The 24,654-nt window shown below is 38.9% G+C and overlaps 1 protein-coding gene across 1 annotated transcript in view; it reads left to right on the top strand.

The window, feature by feature from the left end:
- The window catches only part of LOC136875822 (choline transporter-like protein 1), an 86,244-nt gene that overhangs the window by 23,181 nt on the left and 38,409 nt on the right, over positions 1-24,654 (top strand). Inside the window, exons 7-11 of the mRNA XM_068228025.1 lie at positions 2,615-2,723; positions 8,282-8,393; positions 14,255-14,374; positions 18,965-19,126; positions 19,217-19,323. Of these exons, the coding sequence (XP_068084126.1) occupies positions 2,615-2,723; positions 8,282-8,393; positions 14,255-14,374; positions 18,965-19,126; positions 19,217-19,323 (610 nt within the window). The remainder of the gene's footprint in view (positions 1-2,614; positions 2,724-8,281; positions 8,394-14,254; positions 14,375-18,964; positions 19,127-19,216; positions 19,324-24,654) is intronic.

Below are 24,654 nucleotides of genomic sequence, written 5' to 3'. Positions count from 1 at the left end.
AAATTTTCACAGACACGATGACCAAAATTGAGAAAGAGGCATGAAACGCATTCAAAGATGTAGTGACTAAATTCCTTGGTAACATTAAGGACCCTCAATACAAAGAAATTGTAAGGAAAATGTTGGTAAAGTTTAAGGAACTCGGTTGTAATATGAGCCTTAAGCTTCATTTCTTAGCTTCGCATCTGGATTATTTCCCTCCAAATTTAGGAGCTGTCAGTAAAGAACAAAGTGAAAGGTTTCACCAGGATCTCACACATGCAGAACGATGCTATCAGGGATGTTGGGATGTGAATATGATGGGCGATTACTGTTGGTTGATTTCACAAGATGACCCTTCTAGAGATCATTCAAGAACTTCAAAAGCCCGGAAATTCCACGGAAAACAGGAAAAGACGGAGGTGTGAATCTAACCTGCACATAATGTAAGTAACAAAACTATGTATGTTTAACCATGTAATTTTTATTCATGGTACAGTTATATTAATTTAAAAGCAACTGTACAGCCAAAACTGAATAGGTGCTTTATGCTTCAGTTTCACGAATTTCAATATACATTAAAAATATAATACAAACCATCTACTTGCTTACAAAGCAGCATTTATGTGTATTCAATGCATGCAAAATATGATTATGTTTTGCAAGCTGAAATTTACATTAAGACATCAAATTTAATCAATACTAAGTATCAACAATTTTACATAAGAACAAAATAAAAATAATATTTTGTAAAATTGCCACTAAACCAGACGTGATAAGCCAAAACTATTTTTTTCTTGAATTCTGCGTTAAGAAATTCATAAAACCCACCTATTTTCATTTTTACCGCACAAAAATGTTAGATAAGTGACTCCTCTGCTCTATTTTCTCATTAAACATGGTGTATCAGAACTGTACCAACAAAAAAAAATCAGAGATGCTTTTCATGTTATGATAAGAATGATGGTGCAATCAGATTGGTGGAGAAAATGTTTCTTTTTGAGAAAATGAGCATACTCTGTTACTTCCGGGCGTGTAGTTCAAATAATCGAACTTACCATATTTGCTATGCCAGAGCACAGGCCGCTGCTGTGCTTGAGGGAAGAGAAGGGGAGGGAAGGGAGTTGGGGTGTATGGTGGAGACAGAGATAATGCTCCGCGCGTAAGCACAAGTTTCTTCGATCAACTATTACAGGATTTTCCTTGTCTCATACAGGTAATATCCACAGTTCGTTCATTAAACAACCATAACTGCACACATGGTACAAGAACACATTGTAATTAAGTCACACTTGTCATTCAAGGAATGCACCGGATTGTTTCTTCTGTCATCTGTTGGTCGCAGTAGGTAATGTTCTTTATTATTTAACCTCTTAACATGAAAGCCCGAGTATACTCGGTGTTTTATATATTTATATAAAATAAAATCCCGAGTGTACTTGGGAATGTCGCTCATTGGTCGGTACCTAATTTAAAAGCCCGAATATACTTTTTTCTTGTTGTTTCTCAATATTTCCACCAGATGTTTATGAAATTATTACTTTAGGGTCCGATTTTTGCCAACAGATGTCTCTGACTCAACCGTAGTGGATGTCGGTGACTCAGGCAGTTCGTTTTCGCGGCTTTCCAGCGATGTAGCATTGTGTGTTGATCCTTGTTTTAGGGCATTTCACACAGCCACAAACATTTGAACATTATTGAGTGTCATGTTGTATTACTTGCCATCTGTTTAGTGCTGTGTTATTTATTTTAGAACCCGTAAAAAATATCACGAGTATACTCGGGATTTCAAAGCAGGAACTTTTTGGTGGCTAATATTCCATTGTTAAGTTCGAAAATGTATTTTTATTGTTACCACTGACATTAGTTTTCAATAAATAGCCCATTATAACAATAAAAAAATTAGGTAAAAAAAGATCACAATTTTGTAAATAATTGGTATGTTAAGAGGTTAACATGCTCGAAGATGCAATGCTGCCACCCCATGATTGTGTATTCCTTCACTCACAAAATTGTTAATGGAATGAAATACTGAACGAGGGAAACAATATGCCCAATGGTTTGATTACTGCGGATGTTCAGTACTTCAATGCACACTTCACAACAGTGTAGTAGTGAGCTTTGGACTCTGTTCAGGATGTATGGTGTGTCACCAATGACCTAGAAAGCTGCCTGTATTCTTGGTACAAGTTCATCTTCTCTTTCTATGGGGTTCACATAGTAGTCAATATCCACAGTTCATTCATTAAACAGCCATTACTGCACACACAGTACAAGAACACATTGTAATTAAGTCACTACGAGCATTACCTCTGTCTCCCACTTCCCACTTCCCCTCCCTTCCCTCCTCTGATGCACAGCAAATGCGGCAAGTTCGTCAATTTGAATCGCGCGCCCGGAAGTAACAAAGTAACTTCATTTTCACAAAAAGAACAATTTTCTCCGCCAATCGGATTGCACTATCGTTCTTAACATTATCCCTTATTGTTTTTGTTGTTATAGTTCTGATACACCTGTACATCCTGAAGCCTTTATTCTGCTTATGTTTTACAATCAAATTCATACAATAACATTCAGTGTTAAGTTTAGCTGTGGTGGTTACTGAGTGGAACTGATGAAGTGTTTCTTTCTGCAGGTTTTTCTGTTCTGATCATGATCCTCTTCCGTTTCTTTGTGGGCATCGTTGTGTGGAGCGTGCTGGTGGCAGTCGTGGTTGTCGGGATTATAGGAACTGTGTACCTTTGGTAGGTTGTTCTATACCCAATAACAAGGTACAAATATTGGGAAGTAAACATCTTAAAAAAGTAACTAATTTTGCACCTGGCTCAGACTGCATCTATGTATACCATACCTATCCTTGGTGTTTCATGTCAAAAACAGAGTTTCTACACTTAGTGAAAATGAAAATCCACAGCCTGTTTCCAGTCATTCGACTGGGTCAGGAATGTAATGAATGAAGCCCCCATCTAGTAGAAAGGATAGAAATTGTGCCGGCTGCCGAAGCCTGTCGCACTCCTCTGGGGCAATGCTTGATGAATGACAGATGAAATGAAATGATATTGGAGAGTGTTGCTGGAATGAAATATGACAGGGAAAACCAGAGTACCTGGAGAAAAACCTGCCCCACCTCCGCTTTGTCCAGCACAAATTTCACATGGAGTGACCGGGATTTGAACCACGGAACGCAGCGGTGAGAAGCCGGCGCATTGCCGCCTGAGCCACGGAGGCTCTCTATACTTGGTATCCTTAAGTTATGTGTGGTGTGCTAAATGACCTTCACAGTTTGTAATGAATGAAAAAGAGATGTGACCTTAAGTGCCTATCATAAGACTTTGACACACTAGCTCTAAGCCACAGTCTGAAAATAGCTTACCATTTTAGTTTTGGTACCGGTAACCTACACCTAAATGTTAATTTCAACTAAAAATTAACAAATACTGATAACAGGGATGCCAACTTGAACATGATAATTATTACATATTGCACCACTGCTGGATTATGAGGGTATAATAAAATATAGACTACTACTACTACTACTACTACTACTACTACTACTGTTAACCCTATCCAGGAAGCTCCTAGATCAGGCAGTGGATAATGACCTCCATCCATTTCTCACACCTCCCTGCGGATACAAGAGATGTGCATTGGTTCTGTTCCCTAGCTCTTTGTCTTGATTCACTTTGAAGCTTTGTATAGGTTATTGTTATGGTGGGCTTGCCACCATCAAATATATTTTATACATAACTGCCAAGTTTCAATGTAGCCTTAGAGAACAGATGGTGCCTATTGGACTTCAGTGGTATTTTCTCCATTTGGAGATCATCACCCAACTAAAGGAGCTCGTCTGCCCAGAGATTTGAATATTGTTTTACTTCTCTCTTTTTTGGGGGGAAATATTTAAGAGCTATTATATTCTTAGTAAAAGCATTATTCTTTCAGATTTATATTGGTGAAGTTGTGAAGGAAGACCATGGTATTGGTGTAAAGTGAGTCAGGAGACTCTCTGATCTCAAGTACACAGGAAAGAGATCCCAAAAAAAGACTTACGAGGAAAACACAACACAAGGCCAAAAAGGTAAACCACAAACCTAGTGCAGAAAATAAGGGATCACATTGTAAACGTTCCATATTATGTCATTATGGGAAATATGAAAGAAAAGGTAGGTATTTTTCAGCTGCTCTTAATGCAGTAAAACTTTATGACATGTTCCTGGAAAAGCACTGCCCAGAAGTCTACAGTAAACTTATGTTAAAGAAGCAAAATCCCAAAACTGCATCATGCAAAATATCCTATTCATGTTTCTTAAGGTATTATAAAGACAACTACAACTACCCATTCAGCCAGCCTAGAAGTGACATCTGCTTAACATGCAAAGAAGTGAAAGCAAAAATCCAGCTAGAAGTTAGTGTAATGGTTAAGACATCACTTGACGAGCCAAGGTTACACTGAAAGATACAGAAGCCATTGCTCAGACAGATGAGGTGATTGATGTACTTTGTTTTGATTTTAAACAAACTATCCCATGTCCACAGCTAGTGACATGTGATGTGTTCTATAGTCGCCAGTTACAGATTCATGTAATATCTGTATATTCTGAAAAAAAGAAGAAAAAGAAAAAGAGTGTAATGTATTGCTGGCCAGAGTCAGAGACAAATATAATAGAATATATTTATTTATCACCTACAGGATGTCCCAATTACAGATGATGAAAGGGGCAGCAACAGATCACCGGGTGAGTCGGCCATGTGGTTAGGGGCGCGCAGCTGTAAGCTTGCATCCAGGAGATAGTGGGTTCGAACCCCACTGTCGGCAGCCCTGAAGATGGTTTTGCGTGGTTTCCCATTTTCACACCAGGCAAATGCTGGGGCTGTACCTTAATTAAGGCCATGGCCGCTTCCTTACCACTCCCAGGCCTTTCCTATCCCATTGTCGCCATAAGACCTATCTGTGTTGGTGCGACGTAAAGCAAATAGAAAAAAAAAGTGACAGGTCACTATTTTAAGGCATTTTTGAACAATGATATAAAAAATCTTCTGGTATTCACAGATGGTTGCCATGGACAGAATATGAACATTACATTGATATGATTTTGAAAAGTCTGGTCATTAATGGCAGATTCGAAGAAATCTCACACTGCTTTCCAGAACATGGGCCCAGTTACCTGCTAAGTGATTGGCATTTCGCTGTCATAGAGCATATGCAGAGAAAACCTGAGCATGTTGGAAGTGCTGGGGAGTGGACAGATGATGTAACATCAACAAAATTCACAACAATGGCAGTGAAAGGATTCAAGATCGAAGATTATTTAAAGCATTTGGAACCCTTCTTCAGACATAGTATTATAGCAAAAAATGCTAAAGGTGTCAAGTTCATGACAACCTTTTCATTTTCATTTTCACCAAAGGGCACTTGAGACCAGTGTTTTTCATCAGTGATTTGAGATCATTTCAGTTCAAAATTTTGAAATCTGAGGTTAATAATCTCCCTCTGCCTTCTGAGCCTCTATCTATCTATAAAGGCAGGAAAGCAGATGATGTCATGAAGCTCTCAAAATATGTCTCTAATAAGTAGGCTTGCAACTTCTACCAGATGCTGACATCTTGTGCAGTGATGAAAAGTAGGACTTGTATACCAATACAGAGGAAAAGAATGTGTTCTACGTTAAAGAGTAACTAGTGGATCTTAGCGCTGCTCTGCAGCATTCCTTATAAATACGTCAGATAACTCATCTTTATATGCCTGTTGTAGTCATATTGTTTTGCCTGCCGTTTCCAGTAGTTTTATGAACATTTAATGATGATGAAAACCTACAACCTATTTTCCAGTCAGTGACCGGGTCAGGGATGGAATGAATGAAGCCTCCATCTTGCGGCAAGGATAGGAATTGTGCCGACTGCCGAAGCCAGTCGCACTCCTCTGGGGCAATGATTAATGACTGACAGATGAAATGAAATTATAGTGGAATGTGTTGCTGGAATGAAAGATGACACGGAAAACCGGAGTACCTGGAGAAAAACCTGTCCCGCCTCCGCTTTGTCTAGCAGAAATCTTACATGGAGTGACCGGGATTTGAACCACGGAACCCAGCGGTGAGACGCCGACGCACTGCCGCCTGAACCACAGAGGCTCTTTTATAAACATTATTAATACCGGTACATAATTATAATAACTGATTCATTCGAAATGTTGTTTATAACATTTCTTTCCATTCAATATTCTCTGTGCTTCAACCATTCGGCTGTACTTGGATCTTAACATTTTCAAACGATGTTGTCCGAGATAGCACAACATACAATTGGCTGAATACTGATTCGGGTAAACAGCCTGCCCATTTTTTCAAGAGTTTGTCCCTGCACTTTATTACTGGTCATACAGATGGCTAGTCGACTTGATACCTTGAGCAGCATGTAAGTTATTAGGAACGTTTTGCCATCTGCTGAATATATTCAGAAGCTGGGGAAGGTCAGGGAATCAAAGAGTATCTAGCAGAGAATAGTATTCTTCCATGATCAGAGGGAGTGTATACTCTCGGGTGACAGGTAGTAATCAAATATGGCTGCATGCAATGACATTACTAAGAATGAAAATCACATATATCACAACATTAATGAAAGTGTTAGTCCCTAAGCAACCTGCTAAGTACAGAATGTATTGCGGGTAAGGGTAAGCCTTCGCCTTCAATTATTGGAATGATCATTTAATGATTTGATTTTATGATTACTCAATGTCTCATGATTCACCAGCAGGTAATTCCGGAGAGAATGAAACAGACATGAAGCAAATCTGTCCAGTAGAACAGAGGGATGGATTTGTCGAAGCTATTTTTAGTAAACTCTTTTAATATATAGATGTTATTGAAGATGTCCGACTCGTTGGCTGAATGGTCAGCGTACTGGCCTTTGGTTCAGAGGGTCCCGGGTTCGATTCCCGGCCGGGTCGGGGATTTTAACCTTAATCGATTAATTCCAATAGCACGGGGGATGGGTGTATGTGTCGTCTTCAACATCATTTCATCTTCATGACGACGCGCAGGTCGCCTACGGGTGTCAAATAGAAAGACCTGCACCTGGCGAGCCAAACCCGTCCTGGGATATCCCGGCACTAAAAGCCATACGACATTTCATTTCATTTCATTGAAGATCACAGAAATAGATTATTCTGAATATTATTGCAGGAAAAAAGAAAGATTCAAGGTTTTTATTATTAAATTAGAACCATAATTTGTTGTTTCAGTATTTCAGTTTTCTTAACATGATGTTCCAGAAATATCAGTTTGTTAATTTACTATGTTAGGATTATATTTGCATTCAAAATATATTCTGAATAGGTTTTTTTTTTAAACTAAGGATTTTACGTATTTGAAAAGGTGGATTGTATAAAAGCCCAATTTTGATTCTTCAAAATGTAGTAAATCCACTTTGAAAAAATGTTACAAATGTGAAAATAGCCTTAGATTATCACGCAAGTGCTATATATCTAATTATAGTTAACTGACTTTGTATCAGTGTTTGTTAATGATATACTTTGTATTTTGTCTCTCCTGTAAAATTAAGAGAAGTATCAACTTGGGCCCTTATTCTAATAACCACTTCAATTGCTGTATTCCACATAAAAACTAATATTGACGATTTAGTAAACAGTGACAGACAAGAACATAACCATGCTTTGTATCGTTAATCTATATGCTACTACAAAATTTAAGAGAAAAATATGTACCACATATGTAAGTAATACTTAAATCTCCAAGCCCTTCACCAGTAAACTAAATAGACCCTTATAAACTTGAGGACTACCGATTATATTGTGACAACAACATGTAACAACGGAGAAAATATTAGCCAGCAGAAAAAAAAGAAATGGAGGTGTATATCTATTAAGTCATCAGCTCAGAGACTGGTTAGATCCTCAGACACCACCAAAAAATTATATGATTATTTTAGGGAAATCACACAAACCAACTGCGGTGCCAAAATGAGTCATTAGGCAATATTGCAACACAATAGTTTGCCAATGCTTTCCTCATTGGGCCAGGATGTCTTATTGCAGCATGACTGACTCTATGCGTAACACCTTGCATAACATTCAGACGCACTACTCATGAACCGAAAGTCATTGCTCGACACCAATCAGACCATAGCAGCTTCATACACCTCATTTATGACTGTGACCATATATTCCTCCGTATTCAGTTTAATTTTCCCCCTGCATTTTGCCTTTGATAAGTGTGATATTTATTGTGCAATTACACTTTCAGGTCACTGGAGGTGTTGATGATTGAGATGTATATCTGTTTTCCAGGATCGTGTGGGTGGGAGAGACTCGTAAACCAAAGGAAGATACAACGAGTGGGACTCAGAGTAAGATGGCCCCTGCTTACCTCGCTTTTGCCATTATCACTACTATTGTCACAGTAAGTGATATCATATGAACTATGTCCACTCCGACAACAAGAGTGTACACAAATTTTATCGGAGATAACAATCTGTTTGTTAGACAGGATGAAGCACAAATTATTCTCTTCTACCCAGTGACAGCAATAAAAAGGAGAGTGGTGGTAGTGGTTGCTAATTTTTTAAATTTAACCTCAGCATTATTTTACCAAATATAGTAAGTTCACTGAAAACAGGTACCTTACCCAGCATTAGCACATAGCAGTTCATTTTTCCATTCTTCCCAGAAAGCATAACAAACACACTTTATTCCTCTCTCCAACCATTCCCATGTTTGGAGCTTTAGTAGAAGGATAATGATTATCTGTGCTGTTAATTTCAGCTTAGATATGAGGACACATGGCAATGTTAAATGAATTATCAAAAATATATAGAAAGATAAAAACATGAAAAGTAACACACTACAGGATAACTGAATGACAAGTCAGTGTGGAAAGAGGGAGCAATAGAAAGAAAAAAGGATAAATATAAAAACACAAAAGGACAACTTTCACATCTTCATATACTGCCAGCTTCTCACAGATAAGATCTCTCCTCATCAGTCCTAGTACTTCTATGCCCTTCTCAGTCCCCAACAAGCCCATTTCTCCTCCCAGCTTCATTAGGAAGATGGGTTTCAACACTTATTGAGGGGTTATTTCAACAGGTCTTCAATCTTGATATGCCTTTGTCTCTTTCCTTTTCCTGCATTTACCTGGCTCCTTCCTAATCTTAAACTTTCTACAAAGCACTGGTTCATCTTTTCATTTTATGTTCCACAGAAAGCATCTTTGGAAACAACTGAGACTTTTCTGACACATTTGATAATATGAATTGGTTATTTGAGAAAGCACACATGTCCACTACTACTAGTTTTGAGAAAAGTGGAAAAAACTGCCTACAGCTTCTAATGTTTGGAATTTGTGTCTAGTTTTTATACCGATTATTTATCACATCTTTTGTAATAATTATGGTCATTTTGGATAAAAAAAAGTTTTCAAACAAGAATGATATGGGGACTGAAAGTCACTGGACATGTGTGATTTCTCAAATAAAAGAACTCTTTCTTGCAAAAACATAACAAAATGAGGTTATTTCATGCTTACAAACATTTAAGTACACTACATATCACACTTTTATTATATAATAAAGTTAAATCTTTAAATTTCCCTTCATACGACAACTTTAATTCAAAAATTCAGAACATTTTCTAACATTGTCCGTCTTAACAATAAAACTTATTGTAGTTACTTAGGGACATCTTCCCTTTTAACAAGAACACCAAGAGAATGCCGTGTCATGCCATTTAGTCAAGGTCCTCAGATGCAGCCTGCCTATTAACAGTAGATCAGGGGAAAATCTTGTCATAGAAGCTGTTGATTTCATCCTCATTGGGTAAATATCTATGTAACTTCTTCACATCTTCGATTTTTAGCTCATTGATTGGGAGATGGCCTTCTGGGTATGCTTTCTCAGTGGGTAATGAGGGCACTGAAGATGTTGCAGACAGACCACACTGTCAATGTAGGGCCTTACAACTACTGATCCATTCATGTCACTGTTGAAGATAAAATGATTAAATTTGCTTATTTGGAAAGGTACTTTGTGTTCTCTATCTAAATGCTTACCACACGATTCTACAGAAATAGTATTTTTCTTGTAGAACTGGGGCTACTGTGTTTTGAACTGCAGTATATTATCAGAGGTTTCCACCATAATGACTGTAAATTGATTTTTTTTGCTCGATGTTATTATTAGTTCAACATAATCCTTCGGCAAATAAATTCTGTCGGTCCTCCTCACCTTCCTTTTGATGACACTGAAATCTCGGTCGCAGGACATGAACGAGTGACCCTGTATAGGGAAATAGTGGTGTATGACATTGAACCGACCTTGGCCTGTCAGTGTTAGCCACATTTGTAGGACTGTGTGGTTTTTATTTTGTGCACCACAAGCATCGAAAAACACATGTAATTCCCTCACGTCATGTGGAACACTTTCAAGGTATTGTATAATAAATGAACAAATCTCGTTCGGGCCTTTTGTCCTGACACCTTCATGGTACACGAAAAACGTTGCTTTTCCTGTTCTGTGATCATGTATACAAAAAACATTAAGTATCAGCTGCCGAACGTAAAATGACTCCTGAACAGAAATGGTGGGTAGGTGGACATTCTGCATGTAATCAATACTGATAGCTGCTATATCATTCCTTGTCTGCATGAACACTTCCACGTCTTTCACTTTCCCATAAAACGTTTTAGCTCTACGCTTGTGAATCTGGAGCTCAGCTAGTGCCACACGCTTAGCATTTGCATTAAGACTTTTAATCTTAATATTTAATCCTTCACAATCACCACAGACGTCAACTTGAGGTCGTCCGAATGACAGAGAGAACCGTTCTAGGAACACTTTGCGATAATAGTGATACTTAACTTTTGTATTGGGATGCATATCCTTGAAAAGTTCAAACATCTGCTTGGCATTTTCTCATCTAGATACTTATAGTCTTTCCCGGAGTAGTGGGCTTCCTTATATGGAAAAGAAGCTATATGGTCCATGACTGCACTTGTTATCTCTCCACTATAGCATTACCAGGTACACATTTTCCGCATTTATCAATAGGGCATTTTCCTACAGCTAGTAGTTTAGCCAGTCTACGGACTCGATTTGGAGTGATACCGTGTATACCAATAAATGCAGACTTATATACTACATACTGTCCTGAAGATGACGTTGATATCCTATATTTGAATCCTTGACTGTTTGGTTTACCTCCATCCATAACACGTGGCCTTCTTCTCTGTATTGGGACAACTTCCATCGGGCTCTGTAAATATGCATCCTGCTCATTCTTGGTGTCAAAACTTCTGAATTTGTTGAACACTTCCCATTGTTGCTCCTCAGTAATCCTCCTGCAGCACTGATTTGCAAATCTGTTGAATCATAGACCAAAATAAACATCAATAAACACATCTAGAAGCTGAGACAGTGAAATATTTTAGGTTATGTTGTGTATACTTACTTGCATGCTTCCCCATGATGCCTTTCGTGCACTATTTTCCCTTTCCAGTTTTCATATTGTAAGCCCTTAACGCGAGCTCTCTTTATAATCTCACACTTGTACTCTACTTGTTTACATCCCTTTTTCCTTCCCTTAACGTCCATATCAATATTCGCTTCTTCTTCCATGATGTACTTCACCAACAGCTGTCTAACAGCGACAGTAAGAGACCAGTGTCATTATTTTATATGGTTGCCACCAGATGTGTTTAATTGAGAAACAACTCATGTCCTGGACATGTGTGCTTACTCAAATAAACACGATTTTCAAGGTCCCAGTAAAACCCTTGAAATTAGGCGGACATGTATGATTTCTCTATGAAAGGTGCGAATACATATAATGTTCACATATATATATTAAACCCATTTTGTCCAAAAATGGACATGTGTGGTTTCTCAAATAACCGATTCATATTGACCTTGATATCTGTGGCAAATGCTATGAAATCTAGAAATTGTCAACCATCTGTCCTTGAAAATTTTTGTTTCGTATTCACCACATGCACAGTATTATCGGTTCTTAAATTATGTCACACATGTTGCCTCACACAAAGGACCATTTCTTCAACTTTTCCACACATTAATAGGATAACCAACTCGCTGTTACCATAAATCCCCTGCTTCATTCAATAACAAACCACATGCAACCAGAACATTTACTAATGCTCTACTGTGAGTAAAGTAATAACATCAACAATTACCCCTCCCCTCATGCACAATGCTTTAACCACATTTCCATCTAGTGAGCCACAGAAAGACTTGTTTGATTCTCACATAAACCTGCAGCTTTCCCCTTTAGTTAGAGCAGACAGTCTTGCTGCTCAGGTAAAGCAGAAGGGGTGGCAACCCATAGAAGTTTGGACTGAAAATTTAACTCTCCAAAGCACCTGTTACTTTAGCCCACCCAACTTACTCAGATATATGTATCTGAAGCATGTGGTATATATGTACGTATGCACTAGTTATATATACCGAGCAAGTGGCTGTGCAGTTTGAGTCACATGGCTATCAGCTTGCATTTGGGAGATAGTAGGTTCCCATTTTCGCCCCATATAAATAAATGCTGGGGCTGTACCTTAATTAAGGCCATGGTTGCTTCCTTCCCACTCCTAGCTCTTTCTTATCCCATCATCACCATACAACCTATCTGTGTCAGTGTGACGTAAAGAAGATTAAATATATATATTTAAACTAGTTATATACAATACTAGTTATCAAGTTGGCTCATAGCCTCCTGTCAATTAACACAAGGTGTCTGCTTAAGGCTTAGAAATGCATTTAAGAACACCTAGTACAAATACTCATGTCTGTCCCAAAATTGGTATACAGGAAAGGAGGAGGTGGTATGTTGGACATCCAGAACATTAAATGCAACACATACATCAGACACCTCAGTAAGGAGTGTAATCAACCTGAACGGCCATATATGCAGTGATCCTGGCATGTAACCTGTAGTGCAAATGCTTAATGTTTCTCTGGGGTTTGGTATCCCACACTCGCTGCACTTCTTTCATATCTGGGTGATAGTCATTGCTGGGTTTTGTCTGGAATTCAGATGTTGTCCCATCATGTCCCACACATGCTTGATGGGGCTGAAGTCTGGAGATCCTCCAATCCAAAGTAGCACGTGTACACCATGTAAAGCATGCTGTGTTCCTCTAAAGGCATGAGGATGCACATTATTGTGCTGGAACATTCGTTCCTTTAGTGTGTCAAAATATGGTTGGAGGGCAGGATTGATGTCATAGACGTTTGAAGCACTCATCATGTTCCCCTGGATAAATACCAGAGGTGATCAAGATGTGTAGCTTACGGCCCCTCATACTATAATCCTGTATGTGGATCCAGTGTGGCAAGTGCAAATAAAAAATGGATTGCTCTGCTTACCCACACATCTACGATTAAGATAATGGCCATCCCTTTGTCCAAGAAAGAAATGACCCTCATCACTGAACGGCACTGCTCTCCCTTTGCCTTTCTGATATTCTCTCTCCTGATACCACCAGAGATATTCATGATGACGAGCAGATTTCAGGAGTAAACGTCTCAGAGGAGCATGAGAATGTAAACCTACTTCCAACAATCGAGTGCTTATTGTTTGTCCATACACTTAGGGTGCCATAGTGGCTCAGATTCCCTGTATGGTTGCTGTTTTGTTAGTCAGAGTGACCCGAACGATCCTCCTGTCCAGGTGCTTGTCAATGCAGCGGGGAGGCACTGACAAGTCTAGGCGGCTATGGGAACCCTTTGTCTCCCATTTTCTCCACCCCCCATGGACAATTGACATGTCACACACCACATGAGTGGCAATTCTACAGAACATCCAGCCACCCTCTATACAGACATGCTCAAAGTCTAATTGTTCAATTGGTGCTCACAGTCACCTTTCAAGCATTGTAGACACACTCTGTGATACACATATAATGGAATCACACAACTAATTGCACTTATTGTGTTGTCAAATGACCTGCGATGAGACACTTAGTTTCATGCCAACAGACTGGTGTAGGCAAGTTGTGCCCTTCCATGTATGATTAGGGTACCCTCTGTACATGAACAGTTTGTGTTATAAAACCCATTTGGACTGGAGGAAGTTTGCTAGGTGTTCTTCAACGTATTTCCACTAGTGTGTGTGTGCATGCATGTGTGCGCGCGCGCGTGTGTGTGTATGCTGTTTCATTTGAAATGATTTTGTTGTACTTAATTCCTATCTGATCACCCTGCTAAGTTATATATCTTTGTCTAAAATCAAACTTTATGTATTGAATGTATTTTGCAGGTAATCCTCACCTTGGTGATCATTGCCATGCGCAAAAGGATCAAACTGGTGATTCAACTTTTTAAGGAGGCTGGCAAATCCATCAGCAGCATGCCCTGCTTACTAATTCAGCCATTCCTGGTGAGTGTGAGAAAGTAAATGAACAACTTTTGCCTAGATGTAAATCATCACAACAGAGTACATCAAAACAGGATTGTTTACTCATAAGGAATAGGTGAGTAAGGAACCAGACATTAAGGAACTTGGAATATACACTCATTCTTATGAAAAACGCAACACCTTGAAGTAAGGTTAGGGGCTGCCTGGCCGAGGCAGTAAAGGCGTGCTAGGTTCGTCTGGAAGGACGTGGGTTTGAACCCCCGTCAGGAAGTCGTAAAATTTAAGAAATGAGATTTCCACTTCCAGAGGTGCACATGGCCCTGAGGTTCACTCAGCCTACACCAAAAATTAGTATCAGGTTAATTCCTTGGGGGCAAAGGCGGCCAGGCATAGAGCTAACCACTCTACCCCATAAAGTGCCGAGGTTACGAATAGTGGAATCCTCTACCTTCCAACCCTCCAAGGGCCTTCATGGCCTGTACAGAGATGACTTTGCTCTATGAAGTAAGGTTGAAACACACATGTGACTGGATGAGTTGGCCACATGGTTAGGGACACGCAGATGTGAGTTTACATCCGGAAGATAGTGGGTTGGAACCCCGCTGTTGGCAGCCCTGAAGATGGTTTTCCATAGTTTCCCATTTTCACACCAGGAAAATGCTGGGGCTGTACCTTAATTAAGGCCATGGCCGCTTCCCTCCCACTCCTAGCTCTTTCCTATCCCAACATTGCCATAAGACCTATCTGTGTTGTAAAAATAAAAAAATAAAAATCACATGTGAAACTTACAGCAAATGCCAAGCAGGGCATGACAAACAAGTGATTAGAATTTCAGAGCAATCTTGCATTCCTGGGCCCAGCAGCCCCTTCTGGACTGTCATATTAGGTGTTAAAAAAGAGTGCTGTTGACGGGCCAAACAATTAATGTATCAAAGCGTCAACAGGTTGTAAACCTTTCTCTAAGAGTCACTATGCCCTGTTGTGCTGAAAGGGTGCAGATAAACAAACAACAGATTCTGAACGGGGACAAAAGATCGGATTGCGTGAAGATCAACATTTGTACTGTGACGTTACCCCTTGCATGGAACATAATGCCACAACAGTAATGAGAGCATGGGCACAATGGACTGAAGAAAACTAGGACACACAAAAAATTTGGCAGTGGATCATGAACTGTGGCGAGCATGTCATTCAAGATCTTGGCTGCTACATATCGAGGGTAATCTCACCAACAACTAGTACATTAGGAAATTTGTAGACGCACATTTAGCAGACTCCTGATGCTCTATTCTAGCAAGGTAACTCTGACCACATGTTGCTAGGCATGCTCAAACATTCTTTGAAGCACAGCAGATAAATAGCCTGCTTGTTCACCTGATGTGTCGCCTACTGAGCATATAATGGATATATAGCCTTTAATGTTCTCCATCAATAAACTGTAGTCACATTTAGGCAGGCAGGCAGGCAGTTCCCCAGGAAGACATCTAAGGCTTCTTTGATTCAGTGCTATGACATATAGTATTCACTGCAGTTCATGATGGTTTCATTTGTATTAGTCTGTAGCTTTAATTAATAATATGTAGAATAAATCTGACTGTTCTTGCAACTCCTTCGTGGTGCTGAAAGAGTATTTTCTTACTATGAATTCTTCTTCACTCCCATGGGTGATTGTTACACCTTCGTCAGGTTAATGGAGCTTCCGGAAACAATCTTTTGCAATCTCTTGCAATGCTGCGTTTACTTATTTAGCAAATTTTAAAAAAAGACATTTTTCACATGTTATTTATCCTTATAATAAATGGAAGTCACAGGGAGCTAAGTTAGTCGAATAGGTGGAATACTGAAGAACAGAAAATTAATATTTGGCATGAAGCTTTGGTATCAGCTGGAGCCAAGGTGCAGGCTTGTTGTCATATTTGTATAGCATAATGATTCAATATGCATTCTTCAAGGGTGGTATCACACCTGATAATCCTGAAGGGTTTACCACACCAAAGGAGATTACTTCTGATTTAGAAGGAGTATTGGCTACTATAGCTGTGTGGTTGGTATCTAGGCCTTCAGTCCTTGAGCCCCCTAGTTCGATTCCTGGCTGTGTCAAAGGGCTTTAATTTTGAACAGTTAGTCCTCTTTGCTTAAGGACTGAGTGTTCGTGCTATTTCCAACTTTATTGCAATCCATACACCACACACAGCATGATCCTCTACCACAGTAACATGCAGTTTTCTCATAGAATGATGACAGATACTATCCAACTTCATCAGAAGGTCTGTCTTATAAGGGCTGCACCAGGTCAGCAACAGCCACACCATTATTACCCATCTAGATGAAATATGCAGCCCTGCGGTCTAGGGGTAGGAATTTATACTTATGAATTTCATTGGGTTCCGTATTGAAGTGGGATTACAGTAATTAAAATTCTTTCAAGGTCCACCTATTCAATACAATGATGTTTTATTGTGATTCAATTACATGTCAAATGGTCAAATGGTACTAGTTTAGGCATCTATGTTCCATCATCAGCCTTAAGTATAAATTAAACAATTATATACATATTCTTAAAACATCTAAAACACATTTTAACACATTATAAAACACATTACTGTAATGATACATAAGATAAAATTATGTTACAAGTGATTGCTGTGATATAAAATTCTTAAAATTCTGGCAGTTCGTTATATAGTCCAGTCTGTGTACATCCGGAATAAGTGAATTTGTGCTGTTATATGCTGTCTATGTGAGTGACACTTATTCACTTGATAGTAGGTGGTTCCGGGGAAGTTTATTTTGATCACGTAAGATCGTGATATAAATAAAGATGAATTCCCACTTCAATTTAATTAATTACATACATACATACATACATACATACATACATACATACATACATACATACATACATACATACATACATACATACATACATACATACATACATACATACATACATACATGCATACATATTGCTGAAAAACACTTGCACTTGGATGGCTAGAGTGAAGAAGGGCCAGACTTTCTTCATCACTGTGGTTCCTGCAATAGAAGTACTTGTTGGAGCTACGGATTTTATTTTTTTTCTTTACTTTTAGAATCTTATGATTAAACTTTGCCTGCTGCCATTTCTTGATGGATACAGTACTTTTGTATCCATCTCTTGGCACAGGCCAGAGTAAAGTGTAGCTTCCACCGAAGTCCCAGTCTCATCCATGGCTGTGACAATATGGAAGCTGCTGGGGTATGGGTGGTGCTGAGTAATGACATTCAGAGCACGACTAGTGCATCTGAGTGTTATGAAAGGTGTTGCTCATAGGGTCAGTCATGCTGCAATAGCACTTTCTGACTCAGTGAGGAAAGCAATGGCAAACTACCTCACTCCTCGTCTTGCCTAGTACGCCTCATTTTGGTGCTGCCATTGGTTTTTGCGGTTTCCTTATAACCGCATAACCTTTGGTGATGCTATTTAAGGATCCAACCAGCCTCTGGGCTGATGACCTAATAGATATAGATGATTAAACTGCATGCATAGTACTACACTCGCTTTAACCAAGCCAGTGTTTGGTTGATTCCTTTCACTACTGCAACGAATTAAGGAATGAAAAAATACCCTCGATTGCAGTTTATTCCCAGTGAGATGGAGAATAAATTCAACTACAGTTGATAAAGCTGACACATCCACATTGTTCACAACAAATTTTCTAAAAATTTGTATCCACTTATCTGCGACTGCCAAATTACCAATCTCAGCTGAAGAAATTTCAATATACAGTACAACAGACATGTGCACAAAGGCAGGGTAATATTTTCAAGACATTCTGTTGCTTGAAGTAAATATCGGCACATAATTGTAATGAAATCTGAGATATTTACATGTACCGGTTCTAAAAATCACTTTCAGGAAACTGGAACAGATAACTGTAATCCAAGACATAATATATCAACCCTAATGACTCCTTTTGGTCACTTCTTGCAACAGGCACGAGATAGCTTGGAGCTATTCTACCATCCCTCACTCAGAGGGGTGCCCCAATATTTTGGAACAACTAGGGTTCTTCACTGTCTAGTTCCTTGGCTGAATGCTCAATATAGTGGCCTTCGGTTCAGAGAGCCATGAGTTCAATTCCTGACTGGGTCAAGGATTTTAATAACATCTAGTTAATTCCTCCAGCTCAAGGAATGGGTGCTTGTGTTTGTCTTAAAACATATCTTGATTTTTTTTTCTGTGTCGCACCGACACAGATATGTCTTATGGTGATGATGCGACAGGAAAGAGCTAGGACTGGGAAGGAAGCGGCTGTGGCCTTAATTAAGGTACAGCCCCAGCATTTGCCTGGTGTGAAAATGGGAAACCACGGAAAACCATCTTCAGGGCTGCCGACAGTGGGGTTCGAACCTACTATCTCCCGAATACTGAATACTGGCCGCACTTAAGCGACTGCAGCTATCGAGCTCGGTATCTTAATTTTAATATAACACACAACAGAAACATGGAATAGTGAATAGTGAATAGTGCCGACACTAAGTAGCTGGGATAAGGACAGGAAAATGATAAGGTTCTTCACTAAGTTCTTTGTTGCAGTGAATATAAGGAAATAAATGTTGTGTTTGCAGACATTTCTAATGATTGGAGTAGCGGTCGCAGTGTGGCTCTTTTGCTTTGCATGGATTGAAAGTGCTGGTCTCCTAGTAGTAGAAAATGCCCCAACATTTCAAACCGACTGTAAACTGGATGGCACCACCAAAGCTTACTACAAGCAAGACACTACAATCAAGGTAAGACTCCAAACACAAAATCTCTTAGGGTGTATACCATTTTTGGAGGTATGAACATACCGTAATATTGATTTTTACCCATATTTGCAGGTGGCAGAGTGGTACAACATTTTTGCCCTCCTCTGGTTCGTTAACTTTTTTATTGGTTGCCAACACATGGTCATAGCTGGGGCAGTATCTGCATGGTTCTTCACCAGGTCAGTTGTATATCTATAATAATAAAAGGAAGTGTCTGTCTGTCTGTCTGTCTGTCTGTCTGTCTGTCTGTCTGTCTGTCTGTCTGTCTGTCTGTCTGTCTGTCTGTCTGTCTGTCTGTCTGTCTGTCTGTCTGTCTGTCTGTCTGTCTGTCTTTGTGTCTGTGCGCGATGCCCAGCAAAATCTACATCACGCAGAGATCTGAAATTTTGAACATAGGTAGATGCACCTCACAGCCGGAATTTTCATTTTCACTTTCTTTGGTGAGTTATGAACGAAAAACCATCGGAAAACGTGCATTTGGATATGACAATCCAACGTGCTGTCACCAAGATTAAATGCATAGAGTCGCTGTCGCTATGCAACGTACATAAGATAGGTAGAGAACACAATATTTAAGGAGCCATTTTACGTCCAGGGCATAGGAAACCGTTTTTGGTCTTATATGGTGTGAGGACATACGACGCTGTTGATGGTGATTCGTCCGTCAAATCGGGACTTAAAGTCTTGAGCTATTCGAGAGGAGTGGGCTATGTGCCGGCGCCGGGTTTCATCCTCTTCATTCTTACTATCATATATAATGTCATTCATTTCATCGCATTAAGTCATCTGATTAGGTTGACGTCATGAAAGTCATCCGGTCGTAAAAATGTGCTACGAAGATTCACCTCACTTCATACCCAAACCCTGTAGAGAAAAGGGACAAGGGTTGGACACTTATACATTTAGAGGAAACATATATGACACAAGATAGATGATAATAATAAACAAGGAATAATACACATATCAGTCAGGATGACATTGTAAGTCTGTGGAATAGGAAGCCATTTTCCTTCAATCTATGATGTCTGTCTGTCTGTCTGTCTGTCTGTCTGTCTGTCTGTCTGTCTGTCTGTCTGTCTGTCTGTCTGTCTGTCTGTCTGTCTGTCTGTCTGTCTGTCTGTCTGTCTGTCTGTCTGTCTGTGTGTCTGTCTGTGTGTTCATGTGTGCGATACCTAGCCAAATCCACAGCAGACAAAGATCTAAAATGTTTGTCATAGGTGGGCACAGGTTTTCATCTAAGATGCATGGCTGTGTCTGAGAGCAATTCTTGCACCAAGACATGAAGCTGTCAATGTCATCAACATGCAACACTCACAAGAATTATCCGGTTTCCTAGAAATTGAAAAGTCTATCGACACAACATGTCATACAGATGAGGATGTGACGATTGTGGCACCGATTATTCTTCTCAGGAATATGAATCCTTCCCTCTGCAATGAACACGGCTCTGAAACTGATGACGAATATTACTGAAGCCACCATAATGACTGAGCATGCCCGCAACACGAGGAGCCATCAGCCCGTAATATTCTGAAGTGTTTGTGTGTATGTGTGTGAAGCCCAGTCAAATCTACGACACACAGAGATCTGAAATTTTGACATAGGATAATCGCTTAAAGTTGTAGGACTCCATCTTCGAAAACGGTGCTTTTTCCATTGTCAACTGTACGTGTATTGTTCAAGAGTTCGAAAGGCAAACACAATACAGTATACATCTTACCTCAAAATGGAAGGACATTATTATATTTAAATCCAAAGCTCTAAGGAAACAATATATTTTGTATTATATAACATGGTCTTTTACATGGTTTTAATATTATTTGTTCCATCCATCAACCCGGTATCTTAAGCATTGTAAGTAACAATATAATAAAAATAAAATAATGTATTTCATGCAATTTCCGTCAAAAAGATGTGAGTTAATAAATATAATGCTTTACTTTGCTTTTAAATAAAGAGTTTAGAAACATCTAACGGTTGAATTACTAAACGTGGGCAAAGCCGTGGCCACATGCTAGTATCGTTGAAACAGGTTTATACATAGTTCTGAATTAAATGTAGGTTTTTACAAAGCTGGCCTCATGGTGTGGGGGTAGCATGCCTGTCTCTTAACCGGAGGCCCCAGGTTCAATTCCCAGCCAGGTCTGGGTATTTTACCTGGATCTGAGGGCTGGTTCGAGCTCCACTCAGCCTGCATGATTACAGTTGAGGAGTTATCTAACATAAGATAGTGGCCCTGGTCTAGAAAGCCAAGAATAATGGCCAAAAAGATTGGTCACGCTGACCACATGACACCTCGGAATCTGCAGGCCTTCGGGCTGAGCAGCGGTCACTTGGTAGGTCATGGCCCTTCGGGCCTGTTGTGCCATGGGGTTTTGTTTTTGGGTTTTTATAAAGCCCAGTGAAACAGCATTGTATTTCATTTAATATTTTTCTGCATTATACGTAAGTGATTTAAACTTGGTCTAATTTATGCATCACATACTTTCAATCTTGAGGTTGAGTTGTATCCATTGTTATTTCATTCTCACTCTCTGAACCCCAGACATGTGCTATTGCATGACAAAATGGAAATAGTTTAAAGAGAAGACAGAAGACATACTACTGCACTGGTGGTGCTGGTATACAAAGGAAAAGAGAGATGCTGAGGGGAGAGTAGGCCTACCTGATAAATACACTACATAACTAGAAAATAAAAGTTTATTTTTCACATCAATACTGATGATTGATCACTGTGTCTACAACAGCCATGTGTCAGCAAAATGAAAATGTATCTCTCTAGAAGAAAAACTCAGATTTCTTAGAGATGTTATGGATAACCCACAAACATTTAAACCAGATATTGTGATTGGTTTTGTTTCACTGTGCATTTACTTTTGCGACTATTTATAAATAGCATTGTCTTACATTTTTCCTAAATTAAGCATAAGAAGAATATACAGTATCAGAGAGAAAAAAAGAAATGCCTAATTATAGTATCAGAGTTGTGAACATACATTTTAAATCTTCATTTAAGTAACATTTTTATAAGAATTTTTCACTAAGAAGAACTTTTTAAAAGAACACAAACTTAAGTAGGTCTGAGTTATAAATAGTTTAAATTGTTCCTGTTGAATTATTTACTTAACAACAGAAAGCTAGGAAGAAGGATATAAATGTCCACAAAAGACAGATATCATGAAATCCCAGTGAGAGGGAGTAATCGAAAAGAGGCAATCAAAAGGAAAAAAATATTCAGTACAGACTTAACGTCTAACTTGTTCATAAATGGAATTTCACCTCATTGATTCCAAAGTTCTTGTTCTTTATTTTTTCTGCCCCTATGACCTAAGTTCTGCTTCACAGTTTTGTCATGAGGTTGGGCACAAGCACACACTAAGTGTACTATTCTTGACAAAGCATCAACAAAATACATGTACATTTTTATGCAGGATGAAATTTAAATGTTAGTATGATGTACAAATATAATAATTATTTAACCTGATAGAAAAATAAAAGTAAATGTTATAATACCAGTAAGTTTGATAAACAATAGCAAAGAAAAAAATGTTTCGAATCAGTGTATATATTCTAAATAATAACTGTTGAGAATAAACTCATCAAATTTACTGGAACAGTTTGCTTCGTGCGATGAAATAGCTGTTCAACTAAGCGGTATTTTCTGAGCTGTCAGTAGGGAAATGGCGTGGTGTGGTATTAGTAGACAAAGCAGCTTGACTGGAGCTTTTAAAGAGAGGAAAGATCATAATATGAAGATAAAGCTGGAACTCGAGAGAACAAATTGGGGCAAATATTAATTAGGGATTATTAGGGATTAGAGCAATTTATCAAGGGAAGTGTTTGTTAAATTTACTGGAGCAATTTAAAAAAGGAAATGCGTGATAAATTCCCAACTTCTTTGAAATCATTTAAGAGAAAACCAGTCAGAGAAGATTTTGAGGTAAAGAATTGATAAGGAATCTGCCACCTGGGTGAGAGCCCTAAATACAATCAAGATGATTGATTGATTGATTGATTGATTGATTGATTGATTGATTGATTGATTGATTGATTTATTGATTGATTGATTGATTGATTGATTGATTGATTGATTGATTGATTGATTGATTGATTGATTGATGGATTGATTGATTGATAAACACACACCAGAAAATCCAAGAAAAATGAATTTTACATTTTCCTACTGTCACCGTATCATACAAAGTAAAACTACTACCGCAATATTTCTTGACAAACACACAATGCAAGTTCTAGAAGGCACTGCAACTGGTACCAAAATCCACCAGGTACCGGTGCACTGCTACATTTCATTTTTAACGATAGATGAGGAATTTTATCATTCTGCAAACAAGATGTTTTCTTTCATATTTACCAAAGTAACAAATAGCAAAACTCATAAGTTAAACTCAAAGATGCTACAATGTTCTTAAATAAACATGATGTTACCTAATACTAGTAAAATATTTGACAAATTTTGATTCTAGACCCTCTAAATATCAAATAAAAATGCTACACTTACCAATAATGTCATTGCATGATAGCAATGAAAAAAGGATTACTTAATAAAGTGATAACACTATCCATGGTAATTCACTGCACCACAAAGAATTCATTACACATGTTCAACCCATAATAGCACACTAAACAAATGAAGGGTGCTGAGAAGTAAGAATTTATGGATTCATTCCCTGAAGCTTTTAATTGCTATTTACAGTTACAACTGTAGTAGAATTAGAGGCTGCCTGGCCGAGGCGGTAAAGGTGTGCTCGGTTCACCCGGAAAGACATGGGTTCGATTCGCCATCAGGAAGTCAAAAATTCAAGAAACAAGATTTCCATATCTGGAGGTGCACATGGCCCTGAGGTTCACTCAGCCTACACCAAAAATGAGTACCAGGTTAATTCCTGGAGGCAAAGAGCTAACTACTCTACCCTATGAAATGCCGAGGTTACGGATAGTGGAAGCCGTTACCTTCCATCCCTCCAAGGGTCTTCATGTCCTGTACAGAGATGACTTTGCTTTTGTGTAACAGAATTAACCATAACTATCTACCATCTACAGGTAATTGCTGCAACTTGAATGTGGGTTTCTTTATTTACAGTGAAATCCCAATCATTCATTTGCAGTTAATTAATTTCAGGTTAATTTGCACGTCTCGTGCAGTGCTTTTGTTAAAGATGCAATTTTAATAGTTAAACATCCATCGTATGAAGTTTTTTTTTTTGCTAGGGGCTTTACATCGCAACGACACAGATAGGTATTATGGCGACAATGGGACAGGAAATGCCTAGGAGTTGGAAGGAATTGGCCATGGCCTTAATTAAGGTACAGCCCCAGCATTTGCCTGGTGTGAAAATGGGAAACCATGGAAAATCATCTTCAGGGCTCCCGACGGTGGGATTCGAACCCACTATCTCCCAGATGCAAGCTCACAGCCGCGCACCCCTAACCATATGAAGTTGTTAACATTTCCACAGTGAAATGGAATTTTAATGCTTGGGATGAAAATA

This window comes from Anabrus simplex, chromosome 1 (genome assembly GCF_040414725.1).
Source record: "Anabrus simplex isolate iqAnaSimp1 chromosome 1, ASM4041472v1, whole genome shotgun sequence".
NCBI classification, from domain to species: domain Eukaryota; kingdom Metazoa; phylum Arthropoda; class Insecta; order Orthoptera; family Tettigoniidae; genus Anabrus; species Anabrus simplex.
This window is presented reverse-complemented; position numbering and strand designations above follow the sequence as displayed.